The following is a 16,622-nucleotide window of genomic DNA, read 5'->3' as shown; positions in this document are numbered from 1 at the left end:
GCTGTAGGTTAATGTTTTTCCGGCTTTCGCTGCGACGCGGACGGAATATTTCTCCGATTATCGTTTGGAACGATATTTTTATTGTACCTATGCAGTCTCGCTTCCGAACATTTTGTAGATGTCAGATGATTATGACATTTATGAGCTGATTCGTTGCTTTGCGACAACCGTACAGACTGAATAATTCAAAAAAGGTATTTTTTTTTATTCAACTTTGACCAACTTTTTCGTTCTAAAGTTTAATGGCCCCGTGATGGTGGAAGCCTGCAAGAGCGGCGCAAGCTTTCACCGTAGGGCTGTAGCGCATTTTTTATTAAAGGTAACATTTATTATTCATCGGGTCCCGTTATTATTTCGTCCTCGTGATCTCAATAAATATAATGGATGTATGTACGTAAATATTTAATAGGCACATGGCAACTTTTGTAAATCTTTTGATTTGACTCATTGTTATTTTTATTGTGAAATATTCGGAAATGTCGACTTCGACTTACCGCCAGTACCTCTATATGAATATTATATCAAACATGATCATGTATTTAAATGTTTGTAAAAAAAAAGCTTATGACTATAGATTGCCGATTAAAATGTCATCGAATTACCCACAACATAGTTATTGATCTCAGGTCAAATAAGTAGTCGAACACTGTTGTAGGCAACAGGTCTGTCGAAGTGCGTGCAGTGTTAACAATTGAATAAACTACAGCGTATTATTATATAGGTATATAATGTGCCGAATAGAACAATAGTAGGCAGGTGTTTAAAAAAGCACTAGGCACTTTTATTGTATGCGTTTCACATATTATAAAATATATCTGAAATGACACTTTAGTTAAATTAAACTATGGTCGTTGAGCTATAATATACAATATGTTATTACGCCATGAACAATAATTAGAAATAATAATACGTTAATTTGATACATTTCATTTTTCCACTTTACATATTTTATTCGCAGCAAGCCTGTATAATAGCTTGGCATATGTTTGTTTGTTTTTCGGAATTCGCTGTCGGTGGAATAGGTACGTAATAATTATAAAGTGTGTAAAGGTCCGTACAGACCAAGCAACATTTTGTTGGCAACACGTTGCCGAATGTTGACAACAAATTTGTCGGATTCAGATACATGTATCTAGATACATGTTGTCAACAGTGTGGCACGTTCAAACCAAATAATAGTTGCGCGTCAACAGTCCACATCCGTCTAGCTGTTGTAGTTGTAGTGTGAAGTTGTACTTGTGAAAGTGAAAGTTAAAATATATAAAATAAAATATATAAATATTTAAAAAATAAATACTTTATTTTAAACAAATACTAAATGGATCTGACAACTGCTGCTGCTGGTGCTAGTGCTGCATTCATCATCATAGCTACTCATGGTAAAGTAAGAAAAAGAAGATGGTGGCAGAGAAAATTTTTAAAAAATGGGATAAGCTATGGTGACAACTTAATGTCTGAATTACTTTTAAATGACGGCAGTTCATTCCGCAATTTCGTTAGACTAACTAAATCTGATTTTGAAGAACTTCTCCGTTTGGTAGGTTAGCCAAAGTTACTCCTTTCGTATTGGTAGCAGATGATGCATTTTCATTAAACACAAACCTTATGAAGCCCTTCCCAGGTCCATATCCAAAAGGTTCCCAAGAAAGAGCGTTTAACTATCGATTAAGTAGAGCTCGACGGATTATTGAGAATGTGTTTGGTTTGCTGGCGACTGTTTTCCGAGTATTTAGAAAGCCTATTCCATTACACCCAAAGAAAGTTGAAAGTGTAGTACTTGCTTGCATTTCTCTACATAACTTTTTAAGACGAAATGCACAGTCAGTACGGATGTACACACCACCTGGCACATTTGATAGTGAAGATTTAGATACTGGTTCAATAACACCTGGATCATGGAGAGCAGAAACTGAGGGAAGTTTACTTGATTTACAGCGCATCCCAAGAAATGCTTCTCAAGAAGCTAAAGAAATCAGAAAAGAATTCGCCAAATATTTTATTTCAGAAGAAGGAAAAGTACCGTGGCAAGATAGATTTGCATAAATTTTCTGGGCTATGATAATTATTGTAGTTAATGGTTTCTTATTACATTGTCAATTTAATCAAATATAGTTTTTATTATTTTTATATTGTTAATCTTATTTAATTGACTAATAAATTTTAAAATTTAACACTATAAGGTAAAAAATATAGTCTTTGTTGTTTAAAAAATTATTTTGCTAACAATAAAAATATTTCATAATATTTATAATAAATTATTTTTATATTAGTGTTATTTCTTATTTTATTTGTATCACGATGGGTGATTATGCGATAATAATAACAACCGTCGTATGACGTACACAATACACATGATTACATGAACAAACCACAAATGGTTGCTTATAGGTTTATAATTATTTTAAGTTATTTATAGTTATGTCTCAATATTACGATAACGACATCGACAAAAATACGCAATATAGACATTTTTGATGGCAATAATTTTTAAGTTTACAATAATACAATTTAGTTTATTTATTATAAATAAATAAATTATAATATAAATAGTATTTATTGATTTAGTAAGTAAGTAAAATAAATTCAATTTTAAACTACTACTTCACTATTTTTTAACTACTAGATACCTACCTCAAATGTACTGCGACTGCCTTTAGAAATGTTATTTTCCACGAGAAACTTCATCATATTATACCCAAACCATATATTATCTTCCGAAATTGTAGCAGCTCCACTTTTACTTTTTTCTCCAATTTTCTTCCGTTCTTGGCTAAACTGAGTTTTTAGGGATTTAATTTTCCTTGATACTTCATCCACATTTGTTTTGAAGTGAGATGCTATTTTGGACGTTTCATCATTCTTCAAGTTTCTATCCCGATATTCTTTGGATTGTATGTCCCACATGGCAGGGGCAGCTTTCAGCATTTCAATGAGTTCTATTACGAGCTCTTTTGACCACAACATTTTTATGCAAAAAATTAAAAAGTACAACTAAACTAACTTAATAACGATATGTGAACGTGTGTACAAATCAATGACAGTAATTGTTGACAACATCGTCCATACTGAGCGATGTTTTCCATTTCGATTGGAAAACTCAGATACTAGCAACACGCAACAAATCTCTTTGATGTCATGCCGCCCAACATTGACGTGTATCCGTCAACTTTTAACCAGTTGCTGAGATACATGTTGACAACACTGTTGACAACGTGTTGCCAACAAAATGTTGCTTGGTCTGTACGGACCTTAACGATAAACGTGTGATGGTATTTAAAATATTTCAATTCACAATAAATTACGGTCAGTGTTAGTTGGTGGATTTTTTTTGCAATCTGGTTAAATAAATATAATAATAATATAGCGAGGTATTTGATGCGCTTTGAAATTTATTCAATGGCTTAACAATATTGATTATGTATATCAGCTATGGTTAAGTCCACCGTGGTATCCGATAATGTAATAATAATTTCAATTATTTAAAAATTTAAACAATGCTATACGCATACGGGTTAAGCACGCGTCATGCACAAATTAAAATAAAAAGGACGTCTTTTATCTGATCAAATGATAATGGGCAATAGACAATAGTATTACCTACTTGACAAGCTTTGTATAGTTTTTTTCGGCGGCCATAACAATAATATCTATCAGTTGTGGACTTCAATAGTCAAATCTATGCAGTAACTGATAACGTAAAATATTTCGATGAGGTAATTAAAAATTTAAACAAGATTACTCACAGGTTAAACACACCTGTATGAATTTAAATAAAAACCGATAAGCCGAGAATAAATAAGCCCTGGTGGCTAGTGCATAGGCGCAACTAGACCTCTAAGAGGTTGGGTGCTATAATTGTAAATACTCCACAGAGTCGTGGGGAGGGTTGCTAAAATCACATCATCCTATAAGTTATAGTTATAAAATAGTAATAATACGCATCACGTAGTCTGCATGCATCTATATATAGTGCTTATCGATGTGACTCATTGGCTAAAAATTGCTCGGAAGCAATCCGTTTCTCTACAATGTGTATCTTAATGTCAATTGTCTAACAATTGTAGAAATACCGAATATGTAATAATTTAAAACGAATTAATATTACGACTCAAGCCATAATTACGACTATAGAATTATTAAAACTTTTTTTTGGTAAATAATTATTATTTTAAACATTAATAACGTGTATGGTAATTTACTATAAAAATAATAGTTAGACGTGGACCTAAAATACATTTAGTACTCCAATGGCCTGATGCACAGGTTACAGATGATATCTGTGTAATTTTAATTTTTAATAGGTATACTATTATATAACAAAAATAATAATAGAAATACGCACTTACACTCGAAATTGAATCGTATTAAAACTTTCATAAGTATAATTTGAGTAAAATTATGTTTCCACTTTCAGAATAATAATACCTACTGTTGGGCTAAAACTGTCCATGGCTGTTGGAAACCCATACTCGTGTAATAAAATCGAAAATTGTCTGCTGCAGACATAACACATCGAAAAAAAAATTAATCTCACGCGATCATTTCGAACACGATGATTTTATTCAAACCGTTTGAAATCGAACTCGAACTTTGGTCTTTTGAAAAGCCGAAGTGTTCGTGAGCCCATTACCGATGATGTGTATAACATAGACATCCGGCGAATGACATAAAAATCTACCTAAATAAAATACCAATAAAATTGGTCAGCTTCATCTCTCATTTAGACTTTAAAAACTTTATTTAATCGATAAACTATGTATTATAACACTTGTCCAAAATTTGATTCTTATAGATCAAAGTAATCCGATTACATTCAGCTTAGGAGTATGAAATTAAAAACGTACACTGTCATTCAAAACAGTAAAACACTTAAAAAATGCTTAAATATTTCTCCAAAATGTTGTCTTGTTACAAATCAAAAATAGTATGTAAATTAAAAACTCTCAAAATCGTTGGGTTTTATGTTTGAACTAATGCACGTCGTACGACTCTTACGTAGACTATTGGATCACCTCCGGTTCGATAATAATATAATTCTATATGGTATAATTATTACTGTAATATAACAAAATAATTAATAAAATCGAGTATCTACCTACTACACATAATATTTTGCTTGTCGGTCGCATTGTTTGAAAAAATAAAATACAAGTATGTGAGCGTATAATATTGTTTGTTTTACAACCCACGATCTTTTCTGTGTGATTTCAGCTGATTTTCGAGGAATTCCGGTTGGGCACTCTCTACCTGGGCGAGTGCATCAGCGGCGAAATGCAAATACTCGAACTCGGCCGCCCCTACGTGGGGGGGTCATGGTGCGGTTACGGGCCCACGGACGGCACCGCACCGGCCGTGTACTACAGCGAGGCGGGCACCGTTACACTTACGCTGCGGATACCCGTGAGCGGGCTGTACACGACGCTTCCGTTCGCGTTCGGGCTGCGGTTCAAGTTCTTGGACAACCGGCAGGCGTCGGTCAGGCTGGGCACGCCGGCCGAGCCCAAGGAGCGCGGCGAGCTGGTGCCCGGCACGCACTGCAGCCGCAACTTCTACGAGTGCTACCGGAAGAGGTGCTCGCTGCAGTCGCCCAACTACCCGGGCATGTACCCGCGGAACGTGACGTGCCGGTACACTGTCCGGCAGAAGGTGGTGCCCAAATGCAAGCACGCCATGGTCTCGGTGACCCAGGGCCGGGGCAGCGCGGTACAACAGGCGCACAGGTCCGGCGGCAGGGGCCAGCAAGGGGTAGCCCAGGGCACCCCCAACGGGACGGCCATCATACGCGTCAACGACATGTGCAGCGAGAACGAGGACCGGCTAGTTTTCCACGACGGGCCGTCCGAGGACGATCCCGTGCTGTTGCGGTATTGCGGCGGCCCGGCGCTGCCCCGGGTGGTGGCCAGCGGGCCCACCATGCTGGTCGTGTTCAAATCGTGGGTGCACAATTCACCGGCCACGTTCTCGTGGCCACCGCCCGTGTCCCGGCTGCGGAGCTTCGAGCTGGACGTGCGCATAGCGTTCGTCGACTCGGACTCGCTGGACTACGCCAAGGGGCCGGCGTGCGAGTTCACCGTCAACGCGTCGGCCACGCCCAAGTCACGGCGCGGCGTGCTGGTCAGCCCCCGACACGCGGTGCCGCCGAACAGCACGTGCACGTACAGGTTCCAGGGGCTACCCGACGATCGGGTGTGGATGTACTTCGAGAGCTACGGCCACCGGAGCACCGGCCACTTCCTCACGTTCAAGCCGTGCCCGACCCGACTCCGGATATGGGACGGGGCCGGCACGCTGTTGGGAGATCACTGCGACACGCCCAGGCTGTGCGAACACATCGCTGCCGCAGACGCGTCGGCTTCTGCGCCGCCGAACGCCACGCGCCCCAAGCGGCCGTGCACGCTGGACGAGAGCTACCTGTCAAAGTCACCCAGCGTCATACTTCAGGTGCACTCGGTATTGGGAACAGTGCTGGAACCGTTTGGGTTCCGGCTGCACTACGAGTTTGTTGACAGCATCGCGTACGACCGCGAGACCGACGGCGACGCGTGCGTCATTGACCACAGGGTGCGCGAGTCGATGGACCTGGCGGAACCGCGGAACGTATTCCTGTACGGCCGGGGCGGTGCCAAGAGCTTGGACTGCGTATACCGGCTACAGGCGGAACCCGGTTACCGGTTGCAGATCGTGGTTCGCAACGCGTCGTTCGGGTCACGCGAACGGCCTCCGCAGCCCATTGCCAGGACGGTGACGGGCAAGTATGCCTGCCCGACCGGCGACGAGGGCCCCAGGCTGTCGGTGAGCGAGGTGTTCTGGCGGACGGTTCGAGTGGAGCGCGGTTGCTTCAGTCAGAACTTCACGGAAGCCGCTTTGGGCACGCAACAGGTGACGTTTGACACTTCGTCGGACCGCGTGGAAATCCATTTCCACGTTCCCGGGCTGGGCGTCACCGACGATTTTACCAACACGTACTTCAGCGCTCACGTCCGCGTTCTCCGGTGGCCCGCGTGCCCTCGCAGGCAGTGGGTCCGCGGTTCTGGCGGCGAGATCGAGTTGGCGTATCCACCGGAAGCGCGAGAAGACTTGCACTGCCGCGACGTGCCGTGGCTACTGGAGGCCCGGCCAGGCCACAGCATGTTCGTGCAGACGTGGGGCCGCTTCCTGCCGGTCAACGCGTCCGCGGCGGCCCCGTGTCGGACCAGGAACCGGATACTGCTGTACGCGGTCCGGCCGGAAGTCCGGTTGGTCGGCAACGTGTGTCCGGCGGAGGCGCGCGACGGCCGCCGCGAAACGCTGTACATGTTTTCAGACGAGTGGACGGCGTTCGTGCCGGACGACCAGCAGAACCCCAGCTTTATGGTAGAGTTTGTGGCCCAGGATGCCGGTTCCATGGCGTTCAAGTGGCTGGAGGTGTCCAAGCCGTCCAAGCGCGTGCAGACGACGTCGCCGTCCAAGCGCAACCAGTCCGGCGGCGGCGGCGGCCCGCACCGCGGCTCGGGTTGCGCGTACGGCTGCCCCGAGCTGGAGGCGTGCATCAGTCCCACGCTGTGGTGCGACGGCCACCGAAACTGTCCGTCCGGCGTGGACGAGGCCGACCTCGAGTGCCAGACAAAGTGGCCGTCGTTCAAGGTGCTCCGGTCGTACGGGCTGCCGGTGGTCGGCCTGGGCCTGGTCGGTGTCGTCTTCGCCGTGCTCGCGTGCGTCTACTGCCGGAGGGAACCTGAATACAAACACTACGACGAACCCGAACCGGCCACCGAGAACACAACCAGATCGTGTTCGACGATCGCCTCCTGACAGCAGTCCTCGGTCGACACTGTTGACGTCGTCGACCGAGAAACGTGCGTTTGAAAACAACCACTCTTGCTCAAGCTCTACACCGTGGTGTTGTTAGATTTCTGTTATTATTATTATTGCTATCATTTCAAACGTGTGCGTGTATCCGAATAACACGTCGTTTTGTCCACAAACGTAGGTGCCTTATATAATATTATGTAATACCATATAATTTAATGTTCTATCGGTTATGTTCAGCGTGTTGCAGATGAGGATTTAGATAGAATTAATTGGCGGAAATCGGGGGGGGGGAGGGGCCGAGGGTTGTGTTTCAAGCCCCCGCTTTAATAATGGATAAAAAAATACTTGTAATGTTATTTCCCTTAATAAATACTGTCAAAAAATAGAAAAGTTTAGTAGGTCCATCCTATGCGTAGGTATACTTTATAGAGCATCTTCTTAACAATATTTATAAATATTTTAAATGGGAGAAACCTTTGTTTTCCTCGAAGCGCGATGTGAACGGCAACCAACTGTCATTATTCTAAAAATAAATTATGCCCCGATTTTCGCCTATGAGGTACATGTCAAATGTCAACTATAGTTCGTTATTTCAAGAGAAACACACTCATCTATATATTGTGTGACGATTATAATTGTAGATACCTATAAAAAGATCCAATTAAATGAAAAAAGAGCAGGTACTGTAAATTCACGAGGATGTTAAATGTCATATAAGTACACAGCAAGTCGACAGTATCCAGATACCTACCTATATATCTTATACATAAAACCATTATTAGTATTTACTTGTATAGAACATGGACGGTTTCGACTTGCATTGTATAGACGGGATCGACACAACAGAGTGTGTCAATAAGACCCCTAGAAATAAATATTTTAAGATAATTTTAAACCATTCGTCTGTTCGAATATAGACCAACGTTTATAATAAGACAATTACAGTGTCCAATAGTAATTTCAGCACACTATTTAGTAAATATATGAAGAATTATTAAATTTGCGCCAAATTAATGTGATACTGCCTTGACATTTTTTTTTATTTCTGATATTTTATTTACTATTATCACTATAACAAATAGAATTTTATTGAATTTTTGTCAAGCAGATAAAATTTTTTTTTTAAAAAAAGAGGGTTTTAATATTTAAAAACAAGCAATCCCCAACCTTAAACAAGTATTATAAACAGTATAATTTACATACATGCACTTATAATATTATATTATTGTCATTTAACAATGTATACTAGTGTTACCATAGGATTTAAGAAAAAGCACAAGTGTAATGATGTATTCCTTTAGTTTATAATAAATAATAATAATATGCACTGTTATAATAAATTTAAATATTTAGAAATAGATAGATATATTATATTTCTATATAAAGCATTATATTAAATTATATTATATAAACTACAAAGTGTAATATTAAAAAATAAAAAAGATAAAACAATTATAAATGATACAATATCTTAAATATAATGAGTACATAAAAATTATTTCAACAATTGTGCCAGTTTACACACTTTACTATTGTTTCTCACCATATCAACTTTAGTTTCCCAAAGAATTTTGACTAGTTTCACATCGTCTTTTTCGTCCATAGCTATATCTTCTGATAGTTGTGGACAAAACCTAAATACCAAAAATCAATGTTAAATTGTTCAGAAATATTAAGTTGCGTCAACAAAAAAATGATCACCTGAAGAACTCAGTTTTTGTTTTGTAACACAACGATCTTGCTCTGTCTACAACACGTCCATCAGACTGGGTCGCTTGGTCAATGAGCAACAGACCTAATGCTGAGAATCCAAACACCAAACGCAAGCTATCACTCACACTACTGGGTTTAAAAATGTCTAAATTCTTCACCTAAAACAAACACCAAATACCTTGGTTAGAATATTATAGTTTTTTTTCAAATGATATTATTAGAAAAAAAATAAACAGAAAAATCTAACGTAGTATTATTTTTGTATACTTCATTATTACAAAATGACAATATTCAAACTGTGTAAATATTATATACCTCAGTCACAGGTATGCTTCCAGTACCAACAGAAACTACAAGACTAGGATCATGCATTTCATTAGCCCTGTTTGTTTTGTATAATGCTAAATTATATTCCTCTATTTCGGTTAATGTATCCAAAGTCGGGTTGTTTGAAATCAATCCTCCATCCAAAAAACGACCAAACATTCTAAAACATATCAACCTGTCAATTAGTATAACAATTCTATACAAAAATGGGAATTATAATATTAAAAAAATATCACTGCTCTATGAATAACAGTTTTGCATAAATTATTGATAACATATTGTGCATTAGCCATTGACATAATGTACAATAATGAAATAAAATTTTTAAAAATAACGGTTTATAACAGTTATGGTAAGTATAAAATGTATTGTTATATATATTATTATATGTATGTATATATATTTAAAATATAAATTATATAGAATTGTATAGTCAACAACTTAAAATGAACCAAAAATTATAATTAAAAAATTATAAAAATTCAAAATAGTGAACTTTAACATATTTAAATATTTTTTGAAAAATTATTAACATTTAAGGAAGGATATCTATGATAAAACAAAATAATTGTACAAGTAGAACATCAACATCATAATTAGGACAAAACTCGCATCAAATGTTATATTATTGTACATTTTTCAAAGGCACCCTGAAGAGTGATGACTATGGCTTTTAAGTACATGCCTTAAAAAATGCCTAAACAAGCATTTGCTTATCAAAAATGCACTAAAAACTGGCAAAATATGACTCAAAAAGTTTTTTTTTAGAGTAGTGCTCTCTACATTCATTTCAAAACAATTTTGAACAATAGACATAAGACATACCGTTAACGAAAAGGGACAGAGTGGGTCAAAGATACCGAAATTGTAGATAAATTTGTTTGAAAAGATTTGGATAAATTACTATTCATAGATTAATGCACAAACAAGTCTACAGTGTTCATTGAGCAATACAATTTCAAATTTTAGTATTATAATTCCCAAGATTTATAAAATATATTTATACAAAAAAAAAAAACGAACTTCACTGATCTCTTAATAAAATGGAATATGCCAACACTTAAATCTTATGTCACACATTGTTGATACTTTATATAAATAGAAAAAACATTAATTTGCTAGACTTATGCCAATGGTTTTAAATAAATATTTTAACTAAAAATTAATTTTTGATCATTGATAATAATTATTAAAAATGGATATGAGCTAATAAAAACAATTAAACTTTATAAATAATTAATTACCTAAAATATGAAGGTGCTGCACCACTTGCTCTTGCTGCTTTCCATGCTAACTGTTCATGAGGGGGTGGTGGAGGTGGATAATCACACGGATGATCTAGATTAATCATGTCACTAGGTGATATATAATTACGAAAAATGTGTAAGTCAACCGGTTTTCTATCTGCTAACAAACCTGTGACTAAGATCCTGAAACAAATTCATTTATTTACATTAAAAACAAAATAGTAAGAAACAAAAATACAATAAAACATCTTTTTTTTAAAATTTAAAACATTAATTGGTAATTTTGATCATCAGAAAAAAACATTAGTCAACTATTTAGTCAATAAAAACTAATTACTTTGGATGCTTAATATCACTCATATACGTATTTGCGCCCAATGTTTCTTGTAACATATTTTCCAATACCTCACTTTGGTAAGGTTTACTACCTTGAAACACGAGTTGTTTAAGTCTAAAATATAAACACAAACACTCGTGCAATGATTTACCTAAAACATAATTTACAAATACTATTATATACAAAAGTGTATATGAAGATCATGTGTTTCTTTATACATAGTAAACCTCAAAGATAGACTAAATAGTCTATCCAGTCCTTAACGAAAAAAAAATATATACATGTTATTTTATTGCTTAATAATTTGTCTTACATTTTTTTTAAATTGTAATAAAAAGCCTAGTTTTTTCATAACTTGTAATACGTTTTTTCCTCATGTTATGCTGTTTATAAAATTATATACACATCACATTTTAACTTTACACAATTCACAAAGAAAAATGGTCTATAAACTATAATAATATTGCAATGCAATTACCACATGCAAGTCCCAAAGCTAAAATTCCACCAGTACTTGTGCCAGCTAACCAATCAAAACAATGAATAATAGGAACTTGAGTAGCATTTTCTATATGAAGTAGAACAGATATCAACACCAATCCTCTAATTCCGCCACCATCAAGGCATAACACTCTGCCACCTCTATGATTCTTGTTAACATCTATTCTTTCATCCATGAGTTCTTCCATCGCTGTCACAATACATCTAACCTGTAAAATAATAACTCTTTTAGTATTTAAAAACAAATATATTATGTGAATTTTTATGATTTGGTCAATATTATTTTAAGATATGAATATTCTAATATTATTGGGATCACAATTTTAACCATGTATTAATTATATTATATACATATATACACAGTCCAGACTCCAGGTGCAAGTATCTATATAGTACATTGCAGAAATGCCCATATAATTAGTTAAAAGTGTTTGGAGTTTATCATCCCATGTACTTTAAGTCTAGAAGTTTGTACATAGTGTTTTTTTTAAGAATTAATAATATTATAATAATGTTGCTATGTATTTATTAATATATTAACTAACATGTGTACAGTGTCCATAATATTTTTGATATTTTATTGTGGCTTGCTGCACACCTGTCAAAATCTAAGAGTAATATTTTAAGTTATGTATGTGAAATTATGTGATCATAAGATCATATGGGTGATTTTTAGCAATGCTGGGCACTAAATAGTTAGGAGTTACTTTTGTTGGTAACTAGAAACTTTGCTAAGTAGCTTGTTTAAATAACTTAAATAGTTGTATTTTAACTGTAAATATTGAGTAAACTAGTTATTTTTTTTAAAAAATCATAAAGTTATTCAAAAGTTTTTTTTTTAATAAACTATTCTTAAACAATCTAATCTACAAGTTTGTCAAACCTCGAAAATTCAAAATTCAAAATTTCGAACAAATACTTTCATTAAAATGTAATCAATATTAAATGTAAATTAATTTAATATCATAAAAATTTTAAATATTTTTTCATTGGGTCATATTAATTTTAATTTAATTCTGGTTTCTTTACATTTTATATATGAACCATAATTGTAGGTAGTACATAACTTTTTTGGAACTTAGTCAGTGTTTTAATCGACAAACTTACAATCGAACTAAGTTAATAGATTTCTTAAGGAACTTAAATACATAACTGGTAAGTGTTTTTTTTTTTAAATTTTTTTAACTTTAACTAGTTGGAAGTTATCACTAACTTATCTAGGCTTAATTTATACCTATTTCATGTGTGGGAGCTAACATTTGACCTACTCGCCGGAGACCAGGGCACAGTCTACTGACTCGAATGGGTACACTAGTATATGTTTTTAACTACACAGACTTTAAAATTGTTTCTATAAAAACCACATATGTTTGTGTTTTTAAATGCATGTTGAATAAAGACTCATAGTTGATACGTACAGGCATTGACACAGGTCTTGGTGGTGGTAAACCATTGAATTCTTTATCCCAAGCACATCCATTTGTGCATTCAGTTTCTAATAAAATATGTTGACAACGTTTTGCACCAACTGCATGCAAGATATACACAATTTTATCAGAAATTTTATCTGGACCGTTATTGGTAGCAGCAATATGTCGTGAAGTTATGCCTTTATTGTTACTACAAACAATTAATTATTTTTATATTTTTATCAAAAACATGAATGGAGCAATTTTTACATTTAAAAGATGCATAAAAAAGAGTTTAATATATAAATATTGAATTTAAAATGTACACACATAAAATCGATATCAGCTTCAAACGCAATAAGAGCATGAATAACTGGTACCAAATTGCTTTTGACCGCCAAATGCAGTGGTGTATTACCTTCTTGGTCAGGTATATTTACATTAGCTCCATTGCAGAGCAGTCCCATAACACAATCAAATCTATTCCTCAAAACCTAAAAGTAGTATAAAATCATCAAGATAAATTATAAATAAAATCAATAATATAAAATAAGAAATATATCAGAGCTTAAATTTATAAAAAGAAATATTGTTTTTAAGGTCTAATGTTATTGTAAGTTGAAATGCTATTTGATTTTTTTAGTTTAAAATTATAATTTAAAAATAAATAGAGAATTAAAATTAATTTGTGGCAGAATTATGAAATTAGTAAAATTTGTTGGCCAGGCTAGATTATTTCCAATCATCTTAGACATTATTTGCAATTTTTTTTGTCATGTACATTTATTGTTGATCTTAAATTGTGTTTAATGATGTACTATATTAATTTGTAATCAATTATTTTTGTTTTTTGTTTATTTTTTTCTCATTTATTTCAGTTAGAAACATAATAAGTTATAACATTTTGAAGTCTTGAAATATACATATTATACAATAATGTTACCATTATGTGGAGAGCAGTGCGTTTATCAAAATTCAGTGCATTCATATCACAATTATTGGAAATTAAACTGTCAATCACTTCACGAGAACTTGACCAATGTAATGGAGTTCCGCCAAATTTCATATCCTAGAAAAATCAATCAATAAACTTAAAAACATATTTTTATTTTTATTCATAAAATTAAAATTAATCATTTAAAAAAAAATTTTAATGGTTATTAGTTAAGGCTGTTGAAAGCAAACCATTTTTAAGGGGTCAGATGAGTGATAGACTCATGATAGTAAAGCAATAATCTATGTCCATTGTGAGTGATTTGTGACTATGAGCGACTGATCATTAGCGTGTGTGAGTTCCCTAAAGCTTTATGTAATTAAAGATAAAGTATGGCGAAGATTCTTGGAAATCAGCAACATATATAAGCATAGTCATGCCTTAATATATTTCATGAATCATGATCAATACAATTTTAATATGAAAGTAGCAAAAAGTGGAAGAAAAATTCAACCAGTACCAAAATCCTGACTTAAATTTTAAAAACATATTTGAATTCCTTATTCTATTTTCTATATTATGTGGGAAATGGATTTTCGAATTTTTTGTATTGATTAATTATTATAGTAACTACCACATGAAGTATTCTTTTTTTTTTTAAATTCATCTTTACTGTGTTATTAAAAAAAAGAATCAAAAATCCATTTCTTACATAACCCAGACAAAAATAAGGAATTCAAATATTTTTTCAAAAATGTAATTGAACTTCTGGAAGTTTATTTCTTATCTTCTGCTTATTAAAGCAAGGTCAAAATACACGAAAAACTATTAAATAATGACCAGCTTTCAACAGCCTTGAGATGTAAAAATGAAAATGTGTAAATAGTTTTTAGAATTAAAATATAATTAAACACATAGAATGTAACAATTAAGGCTAATAAAATTAAATGCATAAACCTAATCTGTAACATTAACAATTAAAAGTGAAAACAAACTTATATGTAAGTCTAACAAGTTAAGTCTGTTAAAATATATGCAATGTTTTAATGTACTCACAAATAATATTTTATCCTTACTTCAACAAATAATTTTTTATGGTTATCCTGAAGATATTCTTTGACAATTCCAGGTAATTTGTTTTCTGATACATTAGTTACAGGAACTCCAGCTGGTATATTTACATCAGCCCCACAAACTAATAATTCTTTAACACATTCTGGTTTGTCAGCTTGACAAGCTAAGTGAAGGGGAGTAAATCCATTTATGTTACGGTAGTTTAAGCATTTAGTGCTTACTTTAGATAAAACCTATAATATTTATTAAATGATTATACTATTAATTTATGTAAAAATACAATTGTGACTTTACCAAAATTATATCACTACTAGATTTAGCAGCATAGTGAAAAACTGAATTGGCTTCATTATCTAAGTGCTCCAAAGAAACATCTAAGGCAATTAATGCTTTGACAACAGCTAATGAATTGTCATAAATGGCTAACTGTAATGATGATATACCACTTTCTGTATCTGGTGTATTTAAGTACCTGAAATCAATTTTAATAAGATAATTACAATATATTCATGTTAAAAAAAATGATAGTTCAACAGTTGTAGGTAAAAAACTTACATCACGACATTTGGGCTGGATAAAATGTCTATCATTGCCAATCTCACAACCAGATGTGCAATATTCCATGTTGGGTGTTCAACAAGAGTATCACATAAATTTTGTATTACGGACAAACAATAGCACTACACAATCAATATTATTTTGTTAGATAATTTAATAGTTATTCTGTTGACATCATGTACTTACATCCTTGGATATACTGAGAATTTCTGGTAATTTATCCTTAAGTATACAAAATCTTATTTCTGAATCTTCTATACTCGATCCTCTGTATAAGCTGTTAAACCATATGGTTATAAATATGTTAAATTAATATTCTACTAATCTAAATAAGGCCAGACCTGTAAGAAGTAGTTAAACTCTCCGCGCGCGACAAATGCAATACAATTTCACTGACATTATTACTCTCTACTGCATACAAAATAATCGGGCCATGACGACAATGAACATTACGATTAGAATATTTTTCCGATTTGACTTCAATAACTTTATTGGGATTTTTATCCGGGGTAAAAAATACTTTTAACGAATTTAACCAAGACATAATGGACAATGGTCAATATTTGTTTGATGAACACCTAACACACGAGTTGTTCAAAAAACAATTACAGCACGTTCATATTAGTCACACTCAAATGTCCACACAAAAAAGGTTAAACAATGGATTACAGCATTGTACTTTTTTGAGGAATTTTAAATGAACTTTGCATTTGCCATTTTGATACGCTATA

At 34.9% G+C, this 16,622-nt stretch overlaps 2 protein-coding genes and 1 long non-coding RNA gene across 3 annotated transcripts in view; 1 reads left to right on the top strand and 2 right to left on the bottom strand.

Annotated features, from left to right (window-relative positions):
* The window catches only part of LOC111037958, a 41,166-nt gene extending 38,404 nt beyond the window's left edge, over positions 1 to 2,762 (bottom strand). Inside the window, exon 1 of the long non-coding RNA XR_002604928.1 lies at positions 2,632 to 2,762. This is a non-coding gene — a long non-coding RNA (uncharacterized LOC111037958). The remainder of the gene's footprint in view (positions 1 to 2,631) is intronic.
* Positions 1 to 8,445, top strand: part of LOC111037951 — a 30,619-nt gene extending 22,174 nt beyond the window's left edge. The window contains exon 4 of the mRNA XM_022320827.1: positions 5,212 to 8,445. Coding sequence (XP_022176519.1) covers positions 5,212 to 7,791 — 2,580 coding nt within the window. The 3' untranslated portion in view covers positions 7,792 to 8,445. The remainder of the gene's footprint in view (positions 1 to 5,211) is intronic.
* Positions 8,446 to 9,076: 631 nt separating this feature from the next.
* On the bottom strand, positions 9,077 to 16,598 carry LOC111037952 (85/88 kDa calcium-independent phospholipase A2). Its single transcript, XM_022320828.1, has 14 exons — positions 16,233 to 16,598; positions 16,078 to 16,168; positions 15,889 to 16,013; positions 15,628 to 15,805; positions 15,336 to 15,566; positions 14,269 to 14,394; positions 13,656 to 13,819; positions 13,335 to 13,536; positions 11,894 to 12,125; positions 11,416 to 11,566; positions 11,076 to 11,261; positions 9,820 to 9,991; positions 9,493 to 9,662; positions 9,077 to 9,425 (listed from the first exon to the last, which is right to left on the bottom strand). The coding sequence occupies exons 1-14, from the start codon at positions 16,433 to 16,435 to the stop codon at positions 9,287 to 9,289; spliced, it is 2,370 nt and encodes a 789-aa protein (XP_022176520.1). The 5' UTR covers positions 16,436 to 16,598; the 3' UTR covers positions 9,077 to 9,286.
* Between the last annotated feature and the right edge of the window lie 24 nt (positions 16,599 to 16,622).

Source organism: Myzus persicae, unplaced genomic scaffold (assembly GCF_001856785.1).
Source record: "Myzus persicae strain clone G006 unplaced genomic scaffold, MPER_G0061.0, whole genome shotgun sequence".
In the NCBI taxonomy this organism is placed as follows: domain Eukaryota; kingdom Metazoa; phylum Arthropoda; class Insecta; order Hemiptera; family Aphididae; genus Myzus; species Myzus persicae.
This window is presented reverse-complemented; position numbering and strand designations above follow the sequence as displayed.

Bases quoted from the DNA above. Each gene is read 5' to 3' on its own strand.
- LOC111037952 (XM_022320828.1), bottom strand. From the start codon at position 16,435: ATGTCTTGGTTAAATTCGTTAAAAGTATTTTTTACCCCGGATAAAAAT. The intron at 15,567-15,627 runs GTAAAGTCACAA...TAAATATTATAG, and splicing joins CTAGTAGTGATATAATTTTG to GTTTTATCTAAAGTAAGCAC. The intron at 9,992-11,075 runs GTAATTAATTAT...GATATGTTTTAG, and splicing joins GCAGCACCTTCATATTTTAG to AATGTTTGGTCGTTTTTTGG.